The following is a 17,186-nucleotide window of genomic DNA, read 5'->3' as shown; positions in this document are numbered from 1 at the left end:
CACACACACACACACACACACACACATAAACACACACACACTCTAAAATACAATTTCACCATAACCAAAATTCTATCACAATACAAGTTTCAGAGAGCTTCAGCCTCTGACTAAGGCTATAATAAACTTCAGAATTAAGATTCAAGAAAGGTGTACACAAAAATTTTTATAAAGACCTGTCACTAATGAATATATATATATATATATATATATATATATATATATATATATATATATATATATATATATATATATATATATATATCACATATACTAAGAAGGATATCCATCACAGGACCAGTGAAAGGATGAAAGACTTGTTTTGTACACAGGGATGACAAACATTAGTATATTATTTTTAATTTGGGTCCTTTCAGGAAGGAATATTCATAATGATATGTTGTTACTCTTTTTCCAATAACCATGAACTTTTCTGATTGGCATCTGATGGAGTTAGTGGAGATGTATGAAATAAACTTCTGAAAGTTGTAAAAAAGTAATCAGTCTGAATACCAAATAAGAATTTTTCAAGCATAAATTGCTTTTTCTTGGTTTTTTTTTTTTTTTTTTTAATTTATTTATGCCATGTGGGCTTTTCACAGGAATTTCTGGGCTAAAGGGGATAGTTTTTAGGGTTCCTCCTATCTCAAAGCCCACCCGCTTGGAAACCATTGCCCTGAGTGAGGAAGCCCAACCTGCACTCAGACCATGAACAGGAGAAGTTTATTTAGAAAAGTATCTCCCTTTCAGAATAGCCACAACATGATTATCTCCATCTACACCTGTGTTTGCATGTTCTGATCATCTTACCCTCATGTTGTCTTGTCTTTCATATATTTCAGCAGTCCTCACATCTCAATGAAGATTGTCTTCTTTCTTGCACTTAATGCTTTAATCACAATAATGTGTAGTACTTTCATGATAACTACACTTTGTTATTCTTTTTATGTTGCTGGAACCACCAAAGGATGCTGTGTGACTCCTTCAAACTCTATATTTTTCATTCTTTCACTTTTACTAAATATACCAAACATTTCATACATACTACCTTTAATGTTTTTGCAATCCATTCTTCACTTCTCAAGTAATTTTTTTTTAGAATGTCATTGATCTTTGTCTTTCATCCCACACCCAACTCTGACATGTATATGTGGTTGTCAGTGTAAATAATCCATCATATGGTTCCTTTCTTAGCCTTATTGTTCTTTTATTCTATATTCTCTAGATATACATTTTTTTCCTATTCTGCACCACTCTAGTTTTTTGTCTTTGTTTTACAGGTTATATGATATAGGTTTTGCCTTTTGTTCAGTGCATGGAAAGGTAGCCTTCACATGGGCTACTCCTTTCACTATCACAGGAAGACCTTTGTGTTTAAAATAGTAGCCAACATAAGAGGCTGCTCTTAAGATAAAATGTATCATTATTTATCTCTGAAAAGAAATAATTTTGTAACATCGCACAAATAAACTATTACATACATATCACTCCATTCGCTCCAATTGCTAATGAATCATTATTTTCACATCAGCACCAAATAGTCCTGTATTTTTTTTTTTTTTTTTTTTTTTATGAGCCATCATTGCATTCTTGTTTTAACACAGGTGTAGGAGATAAGTGCAAAAATATTGTTGAGGGATTCTTCTACACCTTCCTGCTCCCTACTGCTACACTCAGGCATTACACGTCACCATCACTCTCAGAAGATGCAGAAGATCCCCTCACCCTGATGCCTTGTGGAATGGCCAAGTACTCTGAAGTGCAATGGGAAAAAGGGAGATTAATCCAAGTATATTTTCCCTTCAAAATTTAGTGATTCACTCAGTTGTATTTTATTTTTTATTTTACTACTGTACATGCAAAATCAAATTCCATAAGTGATCACTAAATTTCTGGTTGGCCTTTACTATCCTGGCACTGCAATGTAATCATGGCTTACAGGCATAGAGTAGAAAGTATACACTGAATATGCATGATGAATTTATCTAACTCATTCTATTTATGAAATGAGCTATCTTGTTAATGACATACCTACTGCAACTGTACCAATAGGCCATATACAGTAACACCTACTTTCCAATCCTTCCATTTAAACTGCAGCTTTTGTTAACACTCTACCCTACTTTCTAAGGCATCAATATCCACAATCTATGCTGGATCCTATGATAAAAACTCAGAAGTATAAGAGCAAATAACTACTTTAACTAATACAACCCATGAGACAATTGCAGGCTACTAACTTCATTTGTACTTACATATGCTGAAAATGGTATTTTGTGTTACTTATAATGTAATGGAAATGTCATTCTATTACTTCTTAGTACACTGGTGACCAAAAATGTGATAATACTGAATGAACATCTGTAGAAAAATTAAGAAAATGGAGTTTTAATAGCTATAGAAAATGTTAATGACCAGGTTGGTTACAAAGTGGTGATGCAGATATCTGAGGCAGTTTCCCCATTCCCCCCAATCCCCCTCTTGTTAATTTCTTACAACTCTACTAGCATTTCCATGCAATTTTTGTTAATCATTATTCATTAAACTGCAGTGTTCTCTTCTGCATTCTTGTTAATTTATATTTTCATTTTACCTGTTAACTAATCTAATTATTGTCTTCCAATTTCTAATTCTATATTACTATAATACTTTAAATCTTACATATTAAGTGATCTTTCTTTCCTTTACTATTTCATGTCATAATTTCCTTCAAAACTACACTCCCAGCTACATGTATGTCATTTAATCTATAAAAATTTTCTTCTGGTTCCTTTTCTTTCTCTATCCATAACTCTATAGGCCTACTGGATATTTACCATTACTTATCTAATGAATACCTGAGTCATATTAAAACATTCAGGAATTTACACTATCAAAACATTTTGGAGTAATCAGTTTACCTTTATTGAATATTTTCCATGACTTAATACTGAACAGACTGAGGTACAAAACATCCAAGAGAACAAGCCAATCAGAGAGAGAGAGAGAGAGAGAGAGAGAGAGAGAGAGAGAGAGAGAGAGAGAGAGAGAGAGAGAGAGAGAGAGAGAGAGAGAGAGAGAGAGAGAGAGAGAGAGAGAGAGAGAGAGAATAAGAGAATAAATATATAAAAATGCTATTCATGGTGAAATCAGAGATCTATTTTGTTACTGAATTCACAAACAAGCTCACATCACTGACACACACACACACACACACACTATATATATATATATATATATATATATATATATATATATATATATATATATATATATATATATATATATATATATATATATATATATATATATATATATATATATATATATATATATATATATATATATATATATATATATATATATATATATATATATATATATATATATATATATATATATATATATATATATATATATATATATATATATATATATATATATATATATATATATATATATATATATATATATATATATATATATATATATATATATATATATATATATATATATATATATATATATATATATATATATATATATATATATATATATATATATATATATATATATATATATATATATATATATATATATATATATATATATATATATATATATATATATATATATATATATATATATATATATATATATATATATATATATATATATATATATATATATATATATATATATATATATATATATATATATATATATATATATATATATATATATATATATATATATATATATATATATATATATATATATATATATATTATTTATTTTCTTTCATGGGGTTTTAAGAGAAAATAATGTAAATGTTGGAAAAAAGAGGCAGGAAAACATGAATTGAAGTTAGATATCATAAGTAATCATCCACTTAAAAACACTAGGGAAACATTATCTGGCATGTAACCCCATCAAGCTCTTTGCCTGAACATGAGGCATGTGAGTTATTTACATGTCTGTCTTACAGGTGAAAATAAATGCATGATCCTTGCCGCAAGATGAAATGTGTCTCCTAAAAAGTCAAATGAGTGAAATGTTAAAATGCATGATATGACATCACAATAGGAAATGTTGGTATGTTAAAGCATATTCAGAAACTCTTAGAAAATATATCTCACCCCAAAATTCGTATTTCTCATTCACATTTAAGTGAAGATTAAGGAGTACAGTTAATAAGCTGATTTCATAAAATAAATACTGTGACACAAGAGAGGATGGATATGATTCATAAAGTCAACTGTATCAAACATGTCCATTATACTTCATTTGGCACTGACTTGAGTACTGATAGTAAAAAAAAAAAAAAAAAAAAAAAAAAAAAAAAAAAAAAAATAGGATTGAATACTTAAGTATTGTGCTAGAATTATTTTCATTCCATACTAAGGGCATGGCTGTTGTGTTTGACTTACCCTAATAAATAAATATCAGGAAACATAAAGCAAAATATGAAATTTAGCCCTTGATCATACCACCCACAAGTGTCTGTGAAGAGGCAACTTTACTGAATTAAGAAATACAATGTTTCAAGAAAGCCTCCCTTTACATTACTATGTTTATTTTCAATCCACACATATGCACAGGACAAAAGAAACAATTAATTAATGTCTTATCAAATGAATGCATGCACATGTAATTAGCTACTGGTGCACTGGTAAGTGATCACTGGCCATATAACTTCATAACAATGAACAAAAGTAATCCATGTGTAATGATGTTCAAAACATTGGCTGATAAATAAAATTTACTGACTCTTATGCCTAATATTCAGATCTACAAGACTGAGCTATTTGGATAGGAAAAATAAATAAATAAAATATAAGTAAACTACATTCAAGAACAAGTCACAGAAAGAATATAAATTCTAAGGTCAATGTGTCAAATGTAGTGATATAAGCAATACCCTCACAAAGTATTTGGTGATATCTTAAATGAGATGAAGCATCAGAGAGAGAGAGAGAGAGAGAGAGAGAGAGAGAGAGAGAGAGAGAGAGAGAGAGAGAGAGAGAGAGAGAGAGAGAGAGAAGAGAGAGAGAGAGAGAGAGAGAGAGAGAGAGAGAGAGAGAGAGAGAGAGAGAGAGAGAGAGAGAGAGAGAGAGAGAGAGAGAGAGAGAGAGAGAGAGAGAGAGAGAGAGATGGGACAGAGGAGAAAAATATGCAAGAAACTGTCTCATGAAATCTTAAAATATGTAAGAAGAAAACAGTTGAAAAGGATAAATCTTTTAGATAGAAAACTGATGAGCAGTGTTCCATCAGGTTTAATTCACCACCAAATCATATTTCTTATATAAAGCATGTGCTTATACAAATTCTGAAGGAAGTTGATTGTTGGCGTAAAATTCCAGACTTAAATACACTCAATGAGAGGAACCAATACTGAAATTACTATTCATCCCCACAAATACCTCATCTTAAGAAGGAGAATAAGAAATTCAATTGGAAGTTTAAGAGGATTACACAAACAATCAAAAGTGTGGAGGGAAAGAATTTCAAGTGAATAATAACTATTAGGGATTAATGGCATTCATATTATACTCATCTTAAGATAAAATCATTTACCCTAAAAAGTATCCCCTTTAGCCCAGAAATTCCTGTGAAAAGCCCACATGGTATATATATATATAAAAAATTATGGAGCAGTGGTCACTATTTTGAAAAGAAGCCCCCAAAAAAAGTGAAAAATAGTGGCAATTTAGATATTAACAAGTTTGAAAGATGCTTCATGAACAGAAACTAGAAAGCCTGGAAACTCACAGAAGAATTATATTAATGACTGACTAATGCTGCTAATGGGGTTAAAAACATAGATGGAGAGGAAACTTAAATGAAGAAAAGATTTAAACAAAAATACAAGACTATGTTTAAATAAATTATCTCTATATATTTGGTTGCACAAAAAGAAGTATGAACATCTACAATGTGTTGGAAGCCATGGTAGTTTGAGCAAAGAAAATCCATAAGTTTAACAGTAGATTCCATGAAAATAAATATGTAATGAAATAAGAAGAGGTGACATAAGCTTAGTCCTGTAAACTAAACTCTTCATAAATAAATAACACAAACAAATAAACAAGCAAAGGAAACAAACACACACACTCGAAATCATACATACACAGCATAAAATGAAAAGATATAATAGTGAGTTTTAAGTACACAGTTGCAAGCCAGTATAGTTTTGGGGATGATCATTCAGAAAATGAGGATATTCAAGACACTAATAAATGCACATACATGCACAACTCAGAGAAATGCTTGCATTAAACATTTAATAAATAGATGTATATGAAAACAACAACTTGAGCACATTACCCTTGTCATGCAAGTTTTCTTTCAACCAACATACATGTAACAGCTGGAAATGTGATCACACTCACATAACCTGGAAAAAACTGGAACTGGTGAACTAAAGGAGCAATTAATCACCTGAATGTATCACTGAAAAATTAAACAAGACCTAGAACAAAACAGCATCTATGACCTGTTCCGATAAATCTAGTGGCTGAACAAAAAGAGGTACAACAATCAACTACAATTATATGGATAAGCTCTATTCCTTCAACTTCTACCTGTAATGTACGTTATTTAATGGCACTGTATGGATGATAATGTTGAAAGTACACGAACAAGAAATTAACTCATTACTGATCACTCAGATGAACAAATGCATTAAAGAATACCAAAACAATAAAAAAAAGAAAAGCATCAAGTGATAAATGAAGCACTGCTCATTAATCATAAACATATATATATATATATATATATATATATATATATATATATATATATATATATATATATATATATATATATATATAGTGGAGAATGAACAAGGGTTGCACATCTCTGAACTCTAAATGGACAACACAGAAAACTGCTATACTTAAAAAGGCAATTAACTGTATAGTAATCTCATCATTTCATGTAGTCTAGGCAAAAGTTACAACTATAAAGTGAGCAATGCACCACAGACATAATGAACCTAAAAAAAAAAAAAAAAAAATATTATCAATGACCTCAACTTCCAATAAGCATGATCAGGCTACAGCCACCCTAGATTTGACAGTGCTATTTTGAGTAGCATTTGCAGTACCTCAACTGTGAAGCATTATCTTATTTAATTTTCATAAGGAGTCTGCATTTCTTTGCAATCTTGCATACTCTAATCATCCCATCCTTCTCTTTGTACCCTCCAGCACTCTGTTCTATCATTCACTATAGACTGTTGTCTTGCATTTACTGCATCTAAAAATATTTTAAACTTTAAATTTCCAATATTTACTGATGGAAATATGAATTAGATATCATAGGCCAGATGCAATCTAAACCTTACTGAGATGAAGCAGCTTACATACTCCAATGCTCAGAAAAATTACAGTAGACAGGTGCAACTATATTAGGCAGACTCAGTTTGAGAATCTGACTAATGATTTTCCCAAGTAAGACACTAAACCAGCATGGATGGCTATATACACTAATCATGGCATTATAATGGGCAATGATTGCAACACTAATGGAGCTAACCGTTTCAAAATAGAGGATGCTATAACTTTTGGTTTTCAATTGGATGCCTTTTGATACCTATGACCTTGGGACATCGACAACTAAAGGATAACCCAAGTCAAATCAATGGTTTTAAAAACACTTGGCCTCTACTACTACCAATTTTATTCATAACCCTTTGTTCTACCCCAAGTGATTTTTATCTAGTAGCACCTTAAACTTTGCTCAATCTATTTTCTTTACAAACTCTTTGCTCTTTAGATTTTGAAGAGAGAAGACTTGATATTAGCTATAGGATGATTATAATGAATGATGATGATAATGATGATGCTGATGATGATGTTGCTGATGATGATGATGATGATGATGATGATGATGATGATGATGATGATGATGATGATTATGATCATCGCAAGTGCACACAATGTGGAGTTTGTAGCATGAAGATATTAGCTCAATATGTTTTACTCTGCTGGCTAATGAGTGACAAGTTCTTAAAATTTATATTTGCCTCATACATCAGTGTTACCGGACAGAGTATAAAAGATCAGCAGCCTTGGCAGAAGCAATGTACATCTCATGGGATTTTTGTTCCAGGCTATCTCAAAGGTCTTTTTCTTAGGATAAAACATGTTTCCTGTCCGATATTCCATTGCAAAGGAAAAAAAGTTCTACTGTATTTGCATACCAAGGTAGTGAAAGCAAATAATTTTATCTAAATAATTTCTTAATTTCAACCTGTCTCTATTCACCTTAATGGTACAGCAAGAATAACCTTTCTCAGTAGCAGTAAGATACTGAGTCAAAGTATTCTTAAGCAGACAATGAAATATGATCTTTTTTAACATACTATGCATCCTGAGCAGAAACTTCATTGCTTTTAACAGCATTTCTTGCAAACTTTTAGCATATTATTCCCCTCATGTTACTCCTGTTGTAAGCATTCTCAAATCCCATGAATTCATTAGAAATCTTCTATTTTTCCCATACACTTTTCTTAGTTGCTGTCTAATGGTAAAAGTAATAAATATAACAAATATCATAACAATACATGTAAAACCTTCACCTTCTGTTCCCTGTTGGTCTGTCTCCTTTGTAGAAGCTGTTGTTGTTGTGGTAGTTGCAGTAACACCATCACCACCACCACCATCACCACTATCCCCATCACCACCATTATCAACACCACCACAACCACCAATGCAGCTACCCCTTAATGCTACGATAGCATCAGTGGGGGGATTACTGGGGCATGCTGGTGGACACCCATCCCTGGCACAGGTGCCTGAGGGGATGGGAGTGGGGTTGGAGGTGGTCTCAGAGGCTTGACCTAAAGATAAATTGGGTTAGTCCTGGAGTGGAGTGGAGCCCCATCAGTGTGGGTCGAGCGCCTGTGAGTGGGATGCAGCAGGGAGAAGGTGCCATGAACTGTGTGGGTGTGCTGTGTAGAGAGAAGAGCTGAAAGAGGGGATGTGACCACAATGGCATTAGACAGCTGAGTGAAATGACTTCAAGAAGGACCCTGAGGCAGAGAATTCGTTTTTACGTTACTTGTGTCACTAAAGAATGCGAGTCCTTCAAATTAGTATATGTTTCATTACTATTCATCTTTATAAATTTCAAAGATGTTACTATAATTTTGTAATGGTGTAAGCCAAATTAATGTAAATTGTAATATTTACAGCAATGCCTTTGCTGTTAATTTCATCATGATCTCATGAATTTTTATACTTAAATAAATTTTCAAATTAAGTAGTAATAAATGTAAAATTTTGTACAACTGTTTCTACAACTTAGTTACACAATAATACTTCAAATGTTAACAACTACAGGTAAAGCACATACCAGGAGAAATATTTTGAATGCATAACAAGCTGTCTCATAAATTACTTATTCAAAAGGAGAACCAAAGTGTTAGATATGTACCTTATATCTGTTGTAAGTATTTGCATGAGATCTTTGCAACTGTTATCACCCTGTTCATTTATACAATAGGTTTGGCTTATGAATACTTGCTGAGGAATGATAATTCCCTTTATACTCATTATGTCTGTGCTTGTACTCAGGCATTCACGCAATGGTACTCACATTATGTACAGCTGATTTCTCTGTTAATTCAAAGACAAGCATGTTCTGATCTCTATAATGAAAAGGATTAACCAATGTACAATTCAATGTATGTACTTTGCATATGGTCAAGACTACAAGAAGCAACTATCTGTGAAGCACTCTACAAAAGTTTCCTTACAGAAATGAGGGAAGAGTGAGAGAAAAAGGATGTAGTATAAGGAATATGTTTCAAGAGAGTGTATATATGTAAAAATGGTTGGTTAAGAGGAACAAGTAGTGGGCCAAACTTATAACACTGGGTTAAAGAGCAGAGCCTTTATCTAAATGGACTTCAATGCAAAATAGCAATCAAAATATTCTTGATTTGCAATACTGGTCAATATTGGTGCACAATAATTAATATTAAAGATATACATATTTAATAACCTGGCACATTCACTTCCACTGTTTTTGGTGTTTTCTCTTTATCTTAGATTCTCGACTCTGCTCGGAATCTGTTGGTTGTCATGTAATATAAAATTTTTTTTGGCAGACTTAAGAGTAAGAAAAATGTTAAACACAATGGAAGTGAGTGAAGCAGCAAGTCCATTATGATAAAAATCAATCCTATGTAAACTTAATACAATAATCTAACTACAAAGCATCCAAAATTCCATGATTTCCACCTGGTCTGACCCTTTCTGATAAAGCATGCAGGATGTTTTTTCATGGCATACACTTTTGGCTGTGAGGGCTGGTATCTCCTAGTCCCATGCAAGGGGATGGAGCAATGTGATATAACTTGGGGTATAGGCAGTCTCTAGGAGCACCATCAATACACTCAGGCATAGGAAGATGGCTGATATGAATGCAAGGTTTGAGGAAGTTTGGCAATACAGACCTTAACAGATTTTTACAGCACAACAAAAAAAAAATGTAATACTTGTCATGTAGTATTACCAAAACTGTATGCACATCTAAATATGCACAAAGCAAATAAATGTTCTAAATGTGAAAAGCACTTAAATGTACTTAAAACTTATACAAGCAACAAATCCTACATGTAAAGTTTGAAAAAAAAAAAATAAATAAAATAAATAAATACAAGAAAAATGAGTGTCTGAAATGGACATGAAGAAGCCATCATGACTTTAATCACAAATGAAAAAAATAAACATAAATAAATAAATTAATAAATAAAAAAAGTGTGGGGGAGTGCAGTTTATACAATTATGAAGTTATATATGGACTGAGCACAAAGATTGGTGAAAAAAAAAAAAAAAAATCCATCTGATGTTAGTTAGCTCTATGGGCTATTGAGATCATAAATTTATATAAGAAATGTCTCTTGCACACGCCTCTACAACAGAGATGAGTAATAATATTTATGTTAAAAAAATTTGAAAATCTTCCACAAATTTGCAATTGCTGTTGTTCTTAATTCTTTCCTTCCTAAATACTTTAGTTCATGGGACATATGAGAGCATTACAACACCATTTTCTTTTAGATGAAATGAAATAAAAGGGACCACATAATCACTTACCCAAATAAAACAGTAAGTGAATGAATGAGATGGGGAAATGGATGAGTATATGAATAAGATGGTATAGATAAATGGATGGGAGAGAGTATAAAGTTGGATGACTGGCTAACCTTTCCTACGGTCTCCTATCTTGGCTGGGAGGAGTGAGATGGCAGCCAGTAGTCCCAGTAAAGCTGCTCCACCACAACAGTAGAACAGAATATCTCGGTAATAGTTGGAACATTCAGGACAGCAATTTCTGGAACACAATGACAAAACCTTTAGCAACACCACAACAGATATTATCACATTTCTTTTTAAGAATCAATTGCTACTTTTACAAAATAAAAGAATACACTTCCACTTTCAACAACCTGAAGTGAGAAACAACTTTAGAAAAATACATTCCTTTCTGATTGTCTTTTCCACCACCCTATGATTATTTGTTCACTGGTAACATTTATCCTTATCTATATAGAGAGGACAGCATTGGAGTATGTGAAAAAGACAGAGACAAGAGACCAATAGAAAGAAGTTAAAATCTGTAAAGTTAAGATGTTTGGATAGCAACGAGTGGAATTCTTGTCTTGGTTATCTTTTACAGCAGGGTTTCTCAACTTGTAGTCCATTCCATGCAGCCTGTGGTCAATTGCCAAAATTAACATTGCATTCAACCCATCAGATAATTTCCTGGATCATTGGTGTAACCCAATGAAAATAAGGCAATACTAGTTTTAGTGTTCTGTGAAGAGCTTATACATGACCACTAGGATAATGTTTTCTTCCTGGTTAAACTTAATTAAACCATATACAAAATACATAAATGAAATGATAAACACTTACATGCAAGGATTAAGGTTCTGGATCAGCACCACTGCAATCCCATTTGATAGTTTGTCAGTGAAACTCATAGAACCATATACAAAGGCTCCTGACTCCACATTGGGTCCTATGAAGTCAGCAGTAATTGAGAGTGAGGTGACCAGCATCACAGATCCACCTGCTCCCAATAGCATTGCCACCACATACAGTAGATAGTTCACATAAAGTGTTCCCTGCCCAAACCGCAGTCCCACAGCTGCTGAAGCCCACCACTGTCCCCAGCATGTAGGAGGCCTGATGCAGGAGGGAAATGTGTTTAAAAATGCATTAATGAAGAAACCCTGAATTTTCAAAAGGAAAAAGAAAATTGCATGAAAATAAAATAAAATAATAGTGGTACAACAACAATTTCAACATCATGGATATATTTTCATGAAATAATCTAACTGAGTATACAAGATTTCAGGTGTCTTCTAAGCATTGACAAAAATGTTGATGGCTTTATGGGGAAAGGTATTAACAAAAATGATCGGAAGAAGGAAATAAATACTTCCTAGTTGTAATACTTTCAGCAGCATCACTATGTCTGGGTGAATTCTGACTGGAAGTGTATCTACTGCTTATGTGATATCTTAGAACACTTTAACATTCTCTCTCTCTCTCTCTCTCTCTCTCTCTCTCTCTCTCTCTCTCTCTCTCTCTCTTTTACATGTACAACACACATTATGCACACTAACCTTTCTTCCTATGTACTTATTAAGAGCTCTCATGCCAGTGGTGGTAAGAAAACCAGAAACATACATGACAAGGGGTATGTATGCTACTGACTCTTCCTCCAGATGAAGGGAATCTTGCAGGTAAATTGGTACATATGCTTGTGACAGGTTGCAGAAGAGACGGGTGGCCATGTACAGAATTGCAATCTGGTAGAACTGTAAAACAAAATATCAGTTGAGAGAAGCTAGGGAGGAGGAGGAGGAGGAGGAGGAGGAGGAGGAGGAGGAGGAGGAGGAGGAGGAGGAGGAGGAGGAGGAGGAGGAGGAGGAGGAGGAGGAGGAGGAGGAGGAAGAAGGGGAAAAAGAGGAGGAGGAGGTATACCAAGCAATTCTCGATTGGTAGCTATCCAAAGTTTAGAACTTTCACTTGTGCACCTTTTGTACTTTAACTAAAAATATGATTAACATTCCTGCAAAAGAGTATCAAATGGTAGAAGATGTACTTAGTTTTATTTCCTTATTATCTTAGTGTTTCCAGGCTATTGAAAAATTCAATGAAATCAACAAAAATCTTTAAAGTGACAAATAAATCATCTAATCTGTTTTGGAAATCATAAAGTGACAATCTTAGAAAATTGCACAAAGACTTTAGATATGTCTTTAGTCCACCAAATCTGTCTCTTTTTACCTGGGTATTTTTGAGCCAATCTGTGGCTGTCATTCTGAAATGGTTGCATGGCAAGGGTGAGGGAGGTGGTGGAGTAGAATTGCCACAGTCTGACCCATTTGCTGATCCACTCCTCTCCACTTGAGGAGCTGCTAAGGTGTTGTAGTCATTGCCTTTCTCCTTCACCAGTCCATGGAATAATCCCATAAACACCATCCCAATGACCAACACAATGGCAACAATGTACTGTAACAAGAAAGGAATTGCAATCCAAATCATTGCAATGTACTACACAAAGACACACACAATACTAAGAAAGAATTTTTAAAATACTTGATGCCACCAATACCAGTCTTCTATTTCATGTTACAACTACTATTTCTGTTAATGATCTGATTCTTTTACTAAATATTTGAGTAACTTCTATTATCACTCTGGATAGGTAATGAAGTTGGGTATTTTGATTATTACTATAATTAAGTATATCTGCTTAAAAGTCCTCTTTCCACAGCACTCAAAACAGTTGTCAATACTGGTGAGTGTTTTGGTTTATTCCTTCATTACTCATCCCTTTCTTGTCATTTGGTTATTAATTACAAATCTTCATATTCATAAACAACATTGAAAATCATGTTATTTACAAGTACCTCATTTTTACTTACATTTTCTATACCTCCTTCTAACTTGTGATCTCTTTGAAGTATCATGTCATGTGATAACACATTCAACAACATGTCACACACGGCATCTCAAGAAATATAACACCATGTGCGACAGTGGGACAACAAAACAAACACAACAGAAAAAGCAAAATCAACAAGCATGGATGCCATTAACTGAGCTATTTTAGCAGTGGGAGTCTGTGTACTTGCTTTGTAAGAAGAAGAATGAGTTAAGCTGCAGAGGAGGAGGAAGAGGATGTAGATACAAAAATGGTTAACTATGTAGAAGAGAATAAAGCAGCTAGTATAGCAGGTTGCTCAGGGAGCTGTCCTTAAAAAATAAGGAAGTATAATTGGAATGTGAGGTGTTCCACAGTGGTGGCTGATCCCAAACCAAGTCAATCAAGGTGTGTATCACCTTTCTTCCACATGTAAGTAAAGTCATAATGGGTGATAATGCAGTAGCCGATGATCTCTTGGTTTAATTCAAGGCAGTACTACCTCGGCAGGCGAAAGCAGAAAGTAAACAAACCACAAAATCAAATCTATGTTCTATGCTAAAATTCAAAGTTAAATTTGATGTATATACTTATTATATAAGATGAAGGGATGAAGTTTTTATAAACAATTAAATGATAATATACCACAATATTATATTTAATATAGTATATTCACTTTAAACCTTCAACAACTTCCTTCTAGTTGCAGGAAATCAAGTTTTCCATAATTTCTGTGGATGCCACTTCAAGTGAAATCTCCCTTCTTCTGTGACATCTTGTAGAAAATGGTGTTGCATGACACAATGTCACAGAAAAAAAGTGGCTATGTGATGTCTCCTTTAGTTTTCATTAAATAAGGAACCTTAATTCTTAAAGCTGAAATCATCCATTAGCAAGTGAGAAAAAACTTATAGAATGAAGTACTATATCCAAAACACATCACAGTCCTGGAACTGCATCACTGTAAAGTTATTATCAGTATCAGTCTCACCCTGAACTTAGTAGCATCCTCTGGTCCTATGCCAGCTTCCCGGCCCTCAGAGGAGGTATCCAGGCCCAGCACCAACCAAGTCACCAAATATACTGTGACATTAGACATCACTGTGAAGCCATACCTGCAAACATACCAGTCTAATATAATGACAACTCAGTGTCAATCAGTCTGAAGCAGTGAGTAATCTAACTTTCAAAATAGAGTGAATTGTAGAATGGCTGATTTAATGAGGTGGAAGTGAACACCAGACTATTATTGGATGACTCATGTATTAATTAATCTATTCCATGTGAGTCATTTTATTTAAGTCAAGCAGGAATCATGCCATGAAACTAAAGTTACCAACATACTCTATTTGCTCAATATGCCAAAGATCTGAAATTAATACTTCATCTCATACATTTCTTTGACCTTATTAATACAATTCACCTATAGAAGTGAAAAGGAAGTTTTGAAGCTTCAAACTACATAAGACTGCCCTTAGACATGAGTACTTGGTATTTCTATGTATTACAAGAAAAACTGACACAAGAGAGCATGTATGAGTCTTTCAAAATTATACTAATAAGCATGATGCATGAATATCATCATACTATTTAGTTCCACAAAAGGAAGTAGTACTGATAGTTGGAATGGACAGTAATGAGGTGGTCCAAGTGTGGAATTTATACTCAAAATATTCAGTCTAAGCTAGTTAGAGGAATAAGACAACATGAACTTGACTCCAGTAAGTCAATAAAAGATGTAAGTTATCTAACCATATCAATCCTCACACACCTGATGGCATTGAGTTCAGTGCGGTCATTTGGATCCTGGGTGATGGTGGGGATGAGGGAAAGATGGCTGATCTGTGTGGCTGCCCACCCAAACTGGAATACCACCACAAAGGGGGCATAATACACAACCTGTGCCCAGTCATGAGCATTGGCACATCCAAGGCACCCCATGAAGATGAAGGGGAAGGCACATAGCACCATTATTGAACCTGTGGGTATAGGAAACGAGGTTCAACTTTTGTGATATGAGTAAGATCATAATTTCCTCACTACCTACTTCATCTCATACTGAATTTAGGAATACACACACACACACACACACACACACACACACACACACACACACACACACACACACACACACACACACACACAGCCGACATTGTGCAGAGAGGACATACTGAACAGCTCCCAGGGAACAAGCTACAACAGGCGTTGGAGCCTGACCTATACCTATGTACAGGGGGATAGGGGGCCATTGGGTTCTCCTGTTTCCATAATAAATAAGTTTTGGATCTTACAAATGGAAATAAAATGGAGAGAGGAACAGAACTGAGTGCAGCTAGATGTATGACGCATTCAAAATAAATGCCATAGAATTAAAATCCGTGATTTAATGAAATGAACATAGGACTCAGGAGAATGACTGAGGACAATATGGAAATAGAATTTTCTGGATATAAAGACAAAAGAGGAAATATGAGGAGGTTGATCAATGTAGAAAGAGAGTTAAGGTACTTGAATGAAGTGATGTTAAGTTTAAGGGACAAGCAGGACAGACTGACAGTGGAAAACAAAGTGCAGAGATTGAGATTAGACAAATGTGAGAAGGTCAATGCAATCAATCAGGGATTAAAGGATGAGATACAAGAAATAAAGAAACAAAATAATGTACTAAAAGCCACATGTCAAGACTATGAAACTCCTTAAGGAGCTTACAGGTAAAAGTACAGTATGAGATTGAAGACAGGTTGGAAGGTGGATTAGGTGAAAACAAGCTGAAGGAACTACGAAAAGCATGGAAACAAGAACAGGTAGAGGAAAAAAGTTAAATTTTCAGAGGTAGTAAAGAGACAAATTCAGAAAAACACAAAAGTCACTGTAATAGAAGTAATTAAAGAGAAAGATCTTGTGTGAGATACGGTGGATGAGGAAAAGTTTCGTGATTTTTGGAGTGAAGAAAAGAAAAAAATCCAAACAAGTTCATGAGAGAATGTGGAGAGAGAATTGGCCAAAACTATTATCAAACAAGTTCAAGACAGCACACAAGAACTGGACCAGGAGGTTGACAAAGTGATCAGGTTGGGAAGATACAGTGAAGGGGGGTAAGAGACCAATGAAAGTGAGAACAAGATCCCAAGTGGCGGTGGAGGAAATTATGGCTAGGAAAGGGAAGCTGGCCAATGATACTAAACACAATATATGGATAAAAAGAGATATGAACCTAGAGGAGAGGGAAAAGGGGAAAGTGCTAAGAAATGAAG

General features: G+C 33.9%; 1 protein-coding gene across 1 annotated transcript in view; it reads right to left on the bottom strand.

Moving 5' to 3' along the window:
• Window positions 1-941: 941 nt before the first annotated feature.
• LOC123518295 (major facilitator superfamily domain-containing protein 12-like) overlaps window positions 942-17,186 on the bottom strand; it is a 36,331-nt gene continuing 20,086 nt past the window's right edge. Inside the window, 9 exon segments of the mRNA XM_045279031.1 lie at window positions 942-1,754; window positions 8,564-8,824; window positions 11,198-11,325; window positions 11,910-12,140; window positions 12,142-12,182; window positions 12,626-12,820; window positions 13,293-13,517; window positions 14,924-15,047; window positions 15,704-15,911. Coding sequence (XP_045134966.1) covers window positions 1,681-1,754; window positions 8,564-8,824; window positions 11,198-11,325; window positions 11,910-12,140; window positions 12,142-12,182; window positions 12,626-12,820; window positions 13,293-13,517; window positions 14,924-15,047; window positions 15,704-15,911 — 1,487 coding nt within the window. The 3' untranslated portion in view covers window positions 942-1,680.

The sequence above is a fragment of the Portunus trituberculatus genome, chromosome 43 (assembly GCF_017591435.1).
Source record: "Portunus trituberculatus isolate SZX2019 chromosome 43, ASM1759143v1, whole genome shotgun sequence".
Classification (NCBI taxonomy): domain Eukaryota; kingdom Metazoa; phylum Arthropoda; class Malacostraca; order Decapoda; family Portunidae; genus Portunus; species Portunus trituberculatus.
Note: the sequence above shows the minus strand (reverse complement) of the source record. Positions and strands in the feature narration are given on the sequence as shown.